The 13,644-nt window shown below is 34.7% G+C and overlaps 1 protein-coding gene across 1 annotated transcript in view; it reads left to right on the top strand.

Moving 5' to 3' along the window:
• Positions 1–13,644, top strand: part of LOC121652090 (nuclear GTPase SLIP-GC-like) — a 63,676-nt gene that overhangs the window by 18,957 nt on the left and 31,075 nt on the right. Inside the window, exon 13 of the mRNA XM_042004645.1 lies at positions 649–736. Within this exon, the coding sequence (XP_041860579.1) occupies positions 649–736 (88 nt within the window). The remainder of the gene's footprint in view (positions 1–648; positions 737–13,644) is intronic.

Genomic DNA, 13,644 nt, shown 5'->3' with positions numbered 1-13,644 from the left:
AATGTGGTTGAATCAGACCACTAATGTGTATTTTCTTTAATGTTATCAGTTTTACTCAACAGCAAGAGGGTTAGGGTTAGAAGTGTGAAGAAATTATATATTCTGAGACTTCTGAAGTGGCTGCAAAGTTTATTGACATGCATTATGTGATTGTATTGTTTAGCATTTTTACAGCAGACTGAAGTCGCCAGTGAGAACAGCCCTCAATGGCGATTCTCCACTCAAAATAAAAACTGTTTGAGTTAAACCCATATCACGGAAAAGTATAAAAAAAAATTTAAAGGATTTGCAGAAGAACAGAGAAGAAATGGAAAAAATATACATTGAAATTTTATACAAACAACTAAAAATCTACAAAAAAATTTAAACAGGCAAAAACCCTTCCTATTTTGACATTAACATTGAGACTGAAACTGGTTGTGAGTTTCTCTTCGTGAGGTGGACGGTAGATTTAAAAATTAAATTAAAATTTTATTAGATTTACTTGTTTCTTTATTTTTTTATTTTTTTATTTTTGCTGAAAATGAAGTACAGCTGGTTGCCTGACTTTTTAAAAATCTTTCAACTTTTTTTTGGTTTTATTTTGTACTAACACAATGTTTTCCAGAGAAAACTACAGCATCTATATTAACATTTCCTTTTTTCTAGAAACACTTCGGTGGTGACAGTTTCAAAGTGTTCACAGTAAGCTCCAGGGAGTTTCTAAACGGAAGACGTCTAAATAAAAAAAGTACTGGTGGGTGAAATCTTACAATTCTGTGTAAAAACTGTGTTTGCTGACAATGTTTAACATGCATTTCCTCTTTTTTGCTTGCTTAAATTTGGACATGACTGAATAATTTGAGAGTGACTTTTTAATTTTCATGCACTTTTCTATTTGGCTGTATTTTTACAGAAATACCCAAACTTCAGGACTTTCTGAAAAAACTCAATGATTGTCACTCAGAGACTTTAAACTATGTGTCTGGAGCTCATGGGATTCTCTCCTTGATTCAAGGGGCCAGCTGTGGAGGAGCAGTAAGATAGTTCTCCCTAATAATTACCTCCACTGAGTAGGTCTGTCTCTCGGCTTGTGTCTGTCTGCTAGCAACACAATTCAAAACGTTATGGATGGATTTGGATGAAATTTTTAGGAAATCTCAGAAATGTAATAAGGAATAAGTAATCCCGGATCCAGGAATTTTTAAAGGATTCTTTACTATGAGGAGATCATTTTGCCAGTAGAGCCTCTAACCCCCCCCCCCCCCCAAAAAAATGGCTTGGTGGTAGTCTGCGCTCTCTGATTGCATCTAGTTATCAGTTATTTAGATAGATGTTAGATAGATATTTACAATAATAGTCCATTTCTTGAACATTAGTTACCTGACATGTATTTCTTTTTTTTTTTTTTACTTTTTTTTTTTAGACTGGTCAAAAAACTGTTGTTTGTGAACATACAGTATTACAAAAAAGATAAATGATCAGCTTTGTCCGACCTCAGAAGCAATGCTTAAAGCTTACAGAGCTTTTGAAAAATGCCTCAGTGAAGGGGTGGAGACCTCAAAACACTCATGTGAAAGGAGCTTGAAGTTTTCTTGTATCCAGTAAGTATGTATTTTGCTCATACATTGTGTCAACTTTGGTTCTCTGCATGTGTTAAACCTCTTTTTCCTGTAGCACTTTACATTAAAGCTCTGTAATTATATGGTAATAGTGTGGTAATATCTTGTAATACAGAAGAAATAACCTGGTAATACTCTGTAATTACCAGTAGTGATAAACAGATAATATCCTAGTAGTAACACTGGGAACATCATGGTAACAATAGACTAAAACTGAAGTTAAAGGGTAATAAGTTGCCTGTAACCTACAGCAATAGGAGGGTAACAAATTTAATCAGAAAATGAAACTATTTGGTAGTACTATGTTAATATTGTGGTAATTACCTGGTAGCTGTCTGGAAATGTTACAAATATCTATACCAGGGGTGCCTAAAATTGCTCCTCGAGGGCCGCTGTCCTGGAGATTTTCTAATGTTTCCTGCTTCAACACACCTGACTCAAATTAAATAGATCCAACAGCCTATTAAGTTTTGCACAATGACTCATCAATTTGAGTCAGGTGGTTTTGGAGCAGGGACTCATCAAAAGCCTGTAGGATTGTGGCCCTTGACGACCGGAGATGGAAAACATGGAAACGATATCAGTTGTTTCTACATAATAACCAAGAATCAGGGCTGCAAAGTGACCCATTACCTTTTTCTGTCCATGATATCAATTACATTACAGCACACATTACCATATAAAACAATAACATGGAGTCAACATCAGTAATTTCTTTGTAATAACAGCCCCAATTCATGGTTATTACATAGGAACTACTGATGCTGTTTCCATGTTATTGTTTCAAATGGCAATGTCTGCTGTAATGTAATATTACCATGGAATAACATAGAAACGGGTAATGGGTCACTTGCTCCCCTAATTGTTGGTTATTACATAGAAACTACCGATGATGTTTCCATGTTATTGTTTTATATGTCAGTGTCTGCTGTAATGTAATTATTACCATGTAATAACACAGAAATAGGTAATGGGTCACTTTGCAGCCCTGATTTGTGGTTATTACATAGAAACTACTGTTGTTGTTTCCATGTTATTGCATTTTATTGTGATGTTTGCTGTAATGTAATATTACTATGAAATAAAATGGAAACATTCAATGGATAACTTTACATCCACAAGTCATGGTTATTACATAGAAACTGTCCAATTATAATTAGGTAATAATGACATTATCTCACCATAATTACTGCTTTATTTAAATATGTATAGTTATTTGTAACATTTCCAGACAGCGACCAGGTAATTACCACAATATTACGATAGTACTGCCAAATAGTTTCACTTTCTCATTAAATTTGTTACCCTCCTATTGCTTTAGGTTACAGGCAACTTATTACCCTTTAACTTTAAACCCTTTAAACAGTTTTAGTCTATTGTTAGCATGATGTTCCCAGTGTTACTATTAGGATATTATCTGTTTATCACTACTGGTAATTACAGAGTATTACCAGGTTATTTCTTCTGTGTTACCATGATATTACTACACTATTACCATATATTTACCGAGCTGTAATGTAACGTGCTACCTAATATCCTTTAGAGAAACTCTGGGAGTGCATTTTACAGGACACTGAAGTGCGTAGTCAACAATGATGGCATTCATCAGCCCAAAAAAGGAAAACAACTGAACCCCAACCTGACGTTAGCATCATTCCTGACTGGCAGCATCGATGAGGAATTCAGAAAGACTTTCCCGTAAGGAAAAATATTTTTTTAGTGTCTTGTCTTTAAACTATAGGAATATATTAAATTTGTAAATAATACTACTTACAGTTTATCAAATATTTATGGATATTCAGCATGCTGATGTGTTAATGCTTCTATTTTTGTTATTTACACTACAGCACAATATCTTAGTCACTGGTTAGTCTAAATGTGCAACATTGTGATCCATCTTCATCAGATAATTAAGAAGTATTTAATCGCTTCCTCTCTGTAAAATAACTGAAGTGCATTCAGCCCAGGGCTTCTGCTGCACTTGGTCCACTTGCAGTATGTGCTTTAATGTCTTCTAATTAGATAACTTTTGGCCAAGTGTTGTCTCTTTCTGTTCCGTGTTTGTCCCTTTATAAAGCCATGATGATACAGAATTTTTAAAAAAGTGTTAATAAATAAATAATATTAATAAATAAAACCTATGTTTTTATGGAGAGCTGATGTTAGCATCCAGACTGCTGGCATCTTGCTTTGCAAGTCATGTACTAAGCTTCCCATGCATTACAATCAAAACATGGGTATTTTGTTTTCATGTAGTTAGGGTTGGATGTATGTACCATGGATGGATAGTTGGGTTGTCATTTTAGGGATGTCAAAAATAGCGTGTTAACGGCGTTAATTCTTTTATGTAATTAACTGCGTTAAAGATTTTAACACAATTGACGCATGCGTGGCATGACAAGCCCCATACATCCATCATTTTTTCGTTACAATGGTGGGACGTGGAAAAGAATAATGGAAAATCATCCATAGAGCCGGCAGCATTAATGGAGCAACCAGTGTACGTCGCCTCCGTGGAGAATTGGGGGTGTTTTAACATATATATATATATATATATATTTATTTTTCAGAAATGAAGGGAAACATGGGCCATTCTTTGGTGTCATCAATGCTTTTACACTGGACACAGAGGGACTGATTCAGCAGTACAATGACGTCAAACTGCAGCTGATATTTCTGAAGACAGAGGTAATGGTTGAGAAGCAATAACCTGCCTATTGTTAATGCAAGGCTGTTTTATAGTATATGTAGGTTTCATAAATAGGAAAATGTTAGATGTACTGCTTTTAAGCAAAGATCTGCAACAATATAAAGTTTAGGTGTTTAACCATGTTTTTTATGATCTCTTTTTAGGAAGAAAAACTTAAGACAAAACTGAAAAGAGAAATCCGTGACCGCAAGAAAACGATCTACCACAGTCTGATGGAGACCATTGAAAAAAGCATGCAAGACTGCTATGAAAGTAAAGAAAATTTTATAGGATAGAGCCTATTTGTATAACAGTTGATGGATACTCTGCATATAAATGTGTCATAACCTCTTTTTTTTAGGAGCAGCAGAATTTAGTGGACCAGGCTCGTTGTTGAACATGAGACACACGATTGAGAGACATGTGTCCGAGTCAAAGAACATCATGTTTGACCAGGCTAAGGAAGTTATGTTAAACCAGCTCATAAACTTAATGGTATGTCACGTTTGTAAATTTAACTTAAAATTTACATCATTTTAAGCTGCAAAACTCCTACACATTTGTTTGTACGTATGATTGAGCAGCTACTAAGCTTACATGTAACAGTGATTTTATGTGTGATGAACTATTTAGTTTATTTTTATTTTTGTACCTTAATAAATGATAACTATTTCATGTTAAATTAGAGGTACATCATTATTACTCTGGAGGAAACAATGAGGGAATCAATTGAGCTCTCACTGAAGACTGACGACAACTCAATTCCAGGTAAAATAACCGTCTGGTCTAAAAGTGCATTATGAAACTGACAAAGAAATACAGCAGTTTAAAACTGGTGAAGATGGTAATATAGTTTTAAGCACGTTTTAACAGGTATGCAAGTTAAAAGAATACAGAGAGCAATTTAAGAATTTTTTTTCAAACGGTCTCTTTAATGTCTTTTTGAAAAAGATAAATGACAACAAAGTGAAAACAATCAGTGAGGTATAATATATGCAAAATTAAAGTGGATCAGATAAACACAGGGTAACAGTCAAATGCGTAACTCCATTGTTACATCATTAAGCTTCCAAGTATTTTGCTCATTAAAACTAGTAAAGATCTATTTTGTGCCATTTATTTAGTTTCATCATTGTGTTCAATATGTATTTGTATTCTTTGTTATAAACAGTTCATAGAAAAAGATTGCTTTTATGACAGTTTCATGAAGTACTGTGAAACTGAGCTGAAAGTGAACATATCCAAGTAAAATAGTTTATGCAGGCCATTTAATATCATGTATTCATTTGACTGAAACAAATAATTGTTTTATAGGTGTTTCAACGGAACTTACGATGGTGGCGAAACACTTTGAAGAACTGAAACGCATCCCAGAGGAAGAAATGTCATGAAATGGGAAAAACTTTTTTACCAGAGGAGGTCTTGATTTTGTTCAGATTTATGTGAAAAATGTTTTTAATCCAGGACAACTTCAAAGACCTGGCAATTATTAATGCATGCTGTGACAGTGTACGTAATTCCACTTTTATTAAATGTTTTGTTGTTGTTTTCATTTTCTAGATATACATAGATATATGCTTGAATTTATTGGGAGGATTTGGTATCTTCTTTATTTTCATGTAGCAGTGAGTTGCCTTGATGATTGATGCAAATGTAGAAAAAAATAAATCAAATTAAAGGTCCTTGTTAAATCCAAAGAAAGAATGTAAACATTTTATTATATAGGTTAAATCCAGAGGGCTAGAATAATGTCCATTGTAGTTCCTTTTTATTTTAGTTTAATGTAGTTTTGCTGGGAAGGGAGCAGGTTTAGGATTGTATTGAATTTATGGATGTAGACATTTATTGTTGAGACAAGTTGCTTTTCCTGTCTCTGGCTTCTAAGTAAAAACTCTTTGTTTAATTACTGAGTTTGTTTTGTTTCAATCTGTGATGTTTCTTTATGCTCAGAAATGAGTTCATGATTGACTGATGTTAAATAAAAAACTCTGCTCAGCTTTTGTTTTTGTCTTGCTTTACAGGATTTCTTACTCCATTGCATCGTTTGAAAACACACTGAAACACCAACTTTGTCTAGAAATAAACTTTTCAGAGGAATGCATTTCTATTTTTATTAAACATGATCAACATTTGTGTGAACCATGTAAACTTGTCTTAATCAGCAGCTGCCAGCCAAATTAAACCATTCCACTGCTAATATATCTTCATTAACTGTAATGTACTTCTTTACCATGCAGCAGTGCACATTTTATAATGAGTTCAAAAGTAAACACATGTTTATAAAACAACACAAGCAGTTTTCAAAGTGGAAACTTTTTTTTGTTTTCACCCCTGAAAGACCTTCTAAAAGACCTCCTTGAGAACCATGGCACTGACTTGTTACCTAAAACCGAAAATAAACATGGCCATGACATTAAAGATGTTAAGGATGGGATGATGTGAAAGAGTAAAATTTCGAAAGAGACTCATAAATGTTAAGGTGTGTCTCTTTGGGTGTGGCAGCGCTCTGTGGCACCACCAGTAGGAATATGACTAACACTGAAGAGTAATAGCAGTAATGAACAAAGCTTCTGTTTAAACAGCCGCTTAGTGCAGAAAACAGGATTAGCAAGTGTTAAGCAAGGCTGTGGTACAGTCCTGTTTGGGCTTGTGTTGCAGTCAGTGGAAATAAATGTCAAACTTCCTTTAAAAAAAAAACAAAAACTGTTGTCATGTACTTGCATAGTAAATGTTTTGCATCTTACAGTATAACTACTAAACAAACTATTTGAAACAAACTATAAACAGGGTCCTAATGAGTTAGAAGAAACCTATTAAACCTGTGTATAGACCGTGTGTAGGACAGCAAGCTGCCTGATTAAATGATATGATACTTCCTCGTATGCAGGATCCATCTCTTTTTCCACCACATTTGGAGTCTACTTCAGGATCTGACAGAGATGACAGAGATAAAGATGTGGACCAGGAGATGGTAAAAGCTACTACAGAAGCACCTTTGAACACACATGGCACTGTAAATCATTACATCATGTGTAATATAGTATTTGTTTTATCTCTAAAGAATGAGGAGCTGATATACCCCGGTGCATCAGTAACTCGGGAACACGGCCTGCTTGCCACCATTCTCTTCATTCTGCGTCACCAGCTAACCTCCACAGTGCAGACTGGTTTCATCGCTCTACTGAACTTTCTCATCCCGAACCTGCTGGTTGAGTCTCAGCAACTTCCTCACAACATCCATGCTGTGTTTTACTGTGTGGGCTGTCAAAACTACTTAGGAAAAAATCCAACAAGTTGTTTTCACTGTAACACAACATGTAAGAACACAAGCAGTATTCAATGTGGAAACTTTTTTTTGTTTTCACCCCTGAAAGATCTTCTAAAAGACCTCCTTGAGAACCATGGCACTGACTTGTTACCTAAAACCGAAAATAAACATGGCCATGATATTAAAGATGTTAAGGATGGGATGATGTGAAAGAGTAAAATTTCGAAAGAGACTCAGAGACTATTTACAGGTAATGTGTCGTTTTGTGTTACGACAGTAATTCAGAGTCCTCAGCACACACATTTGTCTGACTGCTATCATAAATGTTAAGATGTGTCTCTTTCAAACATCTGTTGGGGGTTGGATGTGGCAGCGCTCTGTGGCGACACCAGTACAAATATGACCAACATTAAAGAGTAAAAGCAGTAATGAACAAAGCTTCTGTTTAAACAGCCACTTAGTGCAGAAAGCAGGATGAGCAAGTGTTAAGCAAGGCCATCCATGCACTGTCCGGTACCAGGAGTTAATGGGGCTAACATCTGGTTTTAAGGATGTAACATGTCTGTAATGTATTTATAAACATGTGCGGTATCTATAGAAAGTCCAGAATCTCAGCTAACAGCTCAGTAAAATCGTTTATATGACCACCAAATATAATTACGACAGCAAACAATAAAAAGACCAGATACACAAAGTGTATATCTGTATATGTAAACACAAATGATGTCTCCCCGCGTTCACGGCACGAACATGGACAAACAACACCTCTGCTGAAAGCACAAATCTCATAGATTCCAAAACTACCGAATCAGAGGGAAAAGAAGACTCGATTTATGCTTCACATTTGTAAAACATAAAATATCTTACCTATGCTGTCTTGCCTCAAAACGTACATCCACCAGAATAAAAACTACATTTAGTTAAAAAACGGAAAGCGAAACAAAAAGAAAAAACTTTTTTGTTGTCTTTTGGGAGCAGTTTCACATTCAGAATCACAGTTTTTTGCCAATTTGTATGCATAAGGTTTGACAGACAAATAGAAAAGTCCGTTCTTTTTTTCTTCTCTTTTAACTTTTGTGTTTGTCCTGTTCAGCATTGTAGCAAGCAGAATGATAATTCTAACCATCTGCATGTGGAAAAGCAATTAATTATATTGGCTGTTATATCAAATTTCCACATTTTTAACAGAATCCTATCTGGCAGTTAACATGGTGAAGGCCAAGCTGAGGTCTGAAAGACCAAAAATACATTCTGAGATAGCTACTTGTAGAGATGCTAAAAACTAAATAAATGAAACTTCACATTTCACAGTATCATCAGGAATGATGATAATCAGAATTTGGTTTGGTGATGCTCTGCAGCAACATCACTAACCATCATAGAAGTATTAGATAAACCATTTCTCCATATTTACCTGAAGCTTTAACAGCTGGTTCATTTTGAAAATAGCTGTAAAAATTATTCTTTAAATATAATAATATTGTGTTATTTATGCATTAATAAATTATATATTTTATCACTGCAGGCACTGAAAGTAAGAAATGTTGACATTCCTTAACATCTCATCAAACCATCTCTTTTTCTTGGCACTTGGAGTCTACTTTAGGATCTGACTGAATAAACTGACAATGAGATGGTAAAAACATATAAAGATGCACCAGATAGCAAGCAGGTCTTTCAACCTTAGTCATTTATAATCACCCAGTCCAGTATAATGTATTGCAAAGTGTGAAGTCTTGATCAGATTTTTTTTCTTCTTTGACAACCAGAACAATATTTCTATATATAAGCCACAATATTCTAAATAAAGGCAGCTGGCATTCAACAGCCTAATAATTACACTTAGACAGTTAGAAGGATTTTCTTTTTATTTACTTTTTTTTGTCCCTGTCTAATATAAAATGTTAGCTTAATCTCTTACATAAATAAGTAAATAAGTCATACAACACAAAAGTTCAGAAAAATCTCTTTAAACAAATTTGATAAATTCTGGTGAGACTGGGCTGGAATGAACATCAACATCTGCTGTGAAGCTACATAACATTAATGTAGAGTTTTACATTTAACATTTCACAAGTTTTAACTAATATTATGATAAAAAAATAGTTTGAATGAAATGACTTGCTTTCATCTTATAATCTCAACAAGGCAAATTAAATTTAGAAAAAAAAATCAAATTAGGAGTTTTACTAAAGATTAACTGAAGCATAGCACAACAAATATTAATTCTACTAATTAAGTGAAATAAAAAATTAAAATGTAATCATACAAAAAATGAAGATCATTCATATCAAAGCTTAAGGGGGCATTCACACCAAGATAGTCTCAGTTCGATTAGGCGGATATTTGTGAAAATGTTCACTAAGTACATTTTTAATTGCATTCAAAATGTTTTCAACTCCAGTAGACCAAACCGCCTGGACAGCATCACATAGTTGAGACAACTGCTCACTGGGGGGGCATGCTCCCCAAAACAGCCACTGATCAGTAATGGAAATCTTCTGCTGGCTCCTTCAACGCAAGAAAACAGTGGAGCCATACCATATGTCTTGGGGTTCCTAATTTTACTGTGGTGAGCAGAATATTTACTTTTTATAAAACATGCTGTTGGCTTCCTACACAAACAATACTCTACATCACTTCCTTCTATTTTTTCTTGATGTTTCATAGTGGATGGCATACATCATTTCCCTTTTGGTCCACTGGATAGTCTGTTTGTAAGTGAACTGAGATGCCCGGCTTTCCAGTGGACCAGAGTCCAGTGGACCAAACAAATGTACTATCCATGGAAGTGGACCACGGTCCGTTTAAAGCTGACTAAACAGCAGCAGTGTGATTGTCCCCTTAAATACATGTTAAAAACTAAACACAAAATACGTGCTATAATCAAAGTCCATTGTTACATTTCCACATGTATAATAAAACAAAGGAACTCAAGCACAATGAATAAACACCAAGATACCCAACATAAAATTAAATAAAGATAATCATCCTAATATAAAAAGTGGGATTATTGGACTATGATTGAGGCTTTGTGGTTTATTCCTTCATGATGAAAAGGAAACCATCACCGATTGACTACAACCAGGAAACTTGCACCCTCCCCACCCACATTTTTTATTTGAAAATAGACTATAATCAAAGTAGAGACTTTAAAAACATGTAAAAAAAGATAATAAAAGAAAACTGTTATACCACCCACACATTATTGAATCAACATCTTTAAAACATATACACATTTCAGAGCAGCTGCTGGAGAGAGGAACACAAATAATAAAAACATGTTTAAACAATGTTGAGGACATAATCAGTTCACAGCCAACAGCCTAAAAAGATCAATAACATCATATGAGTCATTTTCCTGAGCTTTACCCAGTGTTTGAAATTTACTCAGCCGAGCTGCCTTTTAGTTCATCGTAGAGTTTCTTCACAGCCTCTAATTCGTCTGAGACATCTTAAACAAGAAAAACATGTGATGCATATTTTTTTTTTTTATTTATTTAAATCAGTCTTTTTCTAACAGGTTTCTCAGTGTTTTACATGAATGTTATACTTTGAAATGTCTCCTTTACCTGGGAGTGAGTGGTCATCCGTCTTCAGTGACAGTTCGATTGATTCCGTCATTGTTTTATCCAGTTTCTCCAGGATATACGTCTAATTCAATATCAAAATTAAAACTCAGTTTTAAGAATAAACTGAATCTAATATTCTATTCTATTCTACTGTCATTTAGCAGACACTTTTATTCTAAGCGACTTACATTTGAAAGTAAGAACAACATTAGCAAGAATTCAACAAGATAGGACATCATAATTAAGTGGTAGTCAGACTGCTGTGAGTCCACTTGGACCCAGGTGCTGTCATGTAGTGCTAGAGGCAGTGCATTTAATTATTTTATTTTTTTTTTTTGTAAGTCATTTTGTTTAAATACAAAATGGTAAATGGTCTGTACTTATATAGCGAAATACAAGATCACAATTTCATCACACAATATCATCTTGGGCATAAGTGCACACAGCTTATTCAGTACTTGGTTGAGCCAAAGAGCTGGACAAATCTTTCTAACTCATTCTGTTGAGTAAAAGAATTAAGCTAAGTGTGGAAATGCTCCTTAAACAACTGAGTCTTTAGCTTGCTCTTAAAAGTGGATAAGGACTCTGTGGATCGGATGGAGTTTGGTAGATTGTTCCACCACCGGGGGACAACAGAGGAGAAGAGTCTAGCTACCAATTTTGCGCCACGTTGTGGTGGGAGCACTAGGAATTTTTTGCTGGCAGAGTGCAACTGTCGAGAGGGAGTGTAGCTCTGGATTAAGGAGTGAAGGTAGACAGGAGCTGTTAGGGTTATTGTTTTGTAAGCCAGAAGCAGAGCTTTGAATTTGATGTGTGCTGCAACTGGAAGCCAGGGAAGAGTAATTAGCAGTGGAGTGACATGAGCTCTTTTGGGCTGGTAATATAAATTAACAGGTTAAATGCACATTTACAGCTAATGGCTATATAATATAAATTTCCATGTTTCTATAACATGACAATTTTACACAAGTTGTAACTATGTTTGAGACTTTTTGAGTTTAAGGCATCACCTTTTCCCTCTATTTGAACTGAGGAAGCATAAAACATATTTTAAATAGTAAATTCAGACATATTGAGACAATACAAACCTTCAGGCCTGTCAGCTCTGTCAGCATAGCCCCTTTAGCTTGTTCAAACATGTACATGTGCTCGGTCACATGCGACTTGATGGTTTGTGTCATATTTGTCACTGCGCCATCTCCTTTAAATTCTGCTGCTCCTAAAATAAACAGAAAATTGTTGTATAGCTTTATGCACATTAAAAAACAATTGAAAGGTAAATATTTATAGAGACAGGGTATAAGTCGTGATTGCTTTTCTTACTCTCATAGCAATTTTTCATGATTTCCTCGATTTTCTTTGTCAGACTGTTGTAGATTATCTTCTTGCCATCAAGGATGATTTTGTTAAGTTCTTTCTTAATCTTTTCCTCCTAAAAGATTAATGAATAAATATTTTTGTACAAGGAATTTTACCTGAGAAGCAATAAGTTGTTGCAGGTGAGCTTTGAAACTTTTTCACTGAAAGCTTCTATTTTAACCAGAAAATAAATTGAAAATGAATTGAGCCAGTAAACAGGATGCTGCTGTCTTTTACATCTTTTACCTCGGTCTTCAGAAATATCAGGTACAGCTCCACCTCCTCGTATCCCTGAATCAGTCCCTTTGTGTCAAGTGAAAATCCGTTGATGACCCCGTAGAATGGACCGTCTTTGCCTTCATTTCTGAAACATGTTAAATAGACATAGTTGAGAATAATACATAATCATGTCAATCACTAAATACAAAAGCACAATGTTGTATTTATTGTGCTTTTATTTTTTGAATAGTTAGAAAATTAATCATTAGTTTCATGTAACTACAGCCGTCTCACAGCAAACCATGAAATAGTCCCTTAAACAAAATAAAACCCATAAACAAAATGTCAACATTTCATCAAGTTGTCACATTTGGAGATCAGAAGGGACGAAGGACAGAGGAAAACATGACTGTCAAAAAGAGCCAAGACCTTTTACCATGCTGACCACTATCTTTTCAGGATTTTACAGTCTTCAGTTGCTTCTTCTATCCACTTTTCCTTGTTCTCCATCACTGTTTTATTTATCAAAAAATGACTCATTTGTGAACAGATATTAGAAATGACATAGTTAAGGTTTGCGTGTTTCACTAAAACATTTATTACATCAAAACATAATTTTTCAGGATCACTGTCTTCCACGTCATCTCCACTATACTAAACATGTTGAACCAGAAGTTCTTTTGAAATCCAACATTCTGAAATTCATACTAAAATACAAACTTCATGTTCATTAGCACGAAAATAAAATGATTGTTTCGTTAATATTTTATGTTTTGCTGTGGGACTGGCTGGTCTTTAAGTTCTTACGGGAAAGTCTTTCTAAACTCATCATCGATGCTGTCAAGCAGGCATGAAGCTAACGTCATGTTGAGGTTTATTTGTCTTCCTTTTCCAGTTTTATGGATGCCGCCATTCTTAACAATGCACCTCAATGTC

Source organism: Melanotaenia boesemani, chromosome 2 (genome assembly GCF_017639745.1).
Source record: "Melanotaenia boesemani isolate fMelBoe1 chromosome 2, fMelBoe1.pri, whole genome shotgun sequence".
In the NCBI taxonomy this organism is placed as follows: domain Eukaryota; kingdom Metazoa; phylum Chordata; class Actinopteri; order Atheriniformes; family Melanotaeniidae; genus Melanotaenia; species Melanotaenia boesemani.
The sequence above is the reverse complement of the archived record's forward strand: the minus strand, read 5'-3'. Positions and strand labels throughout refer to the sequence as shown.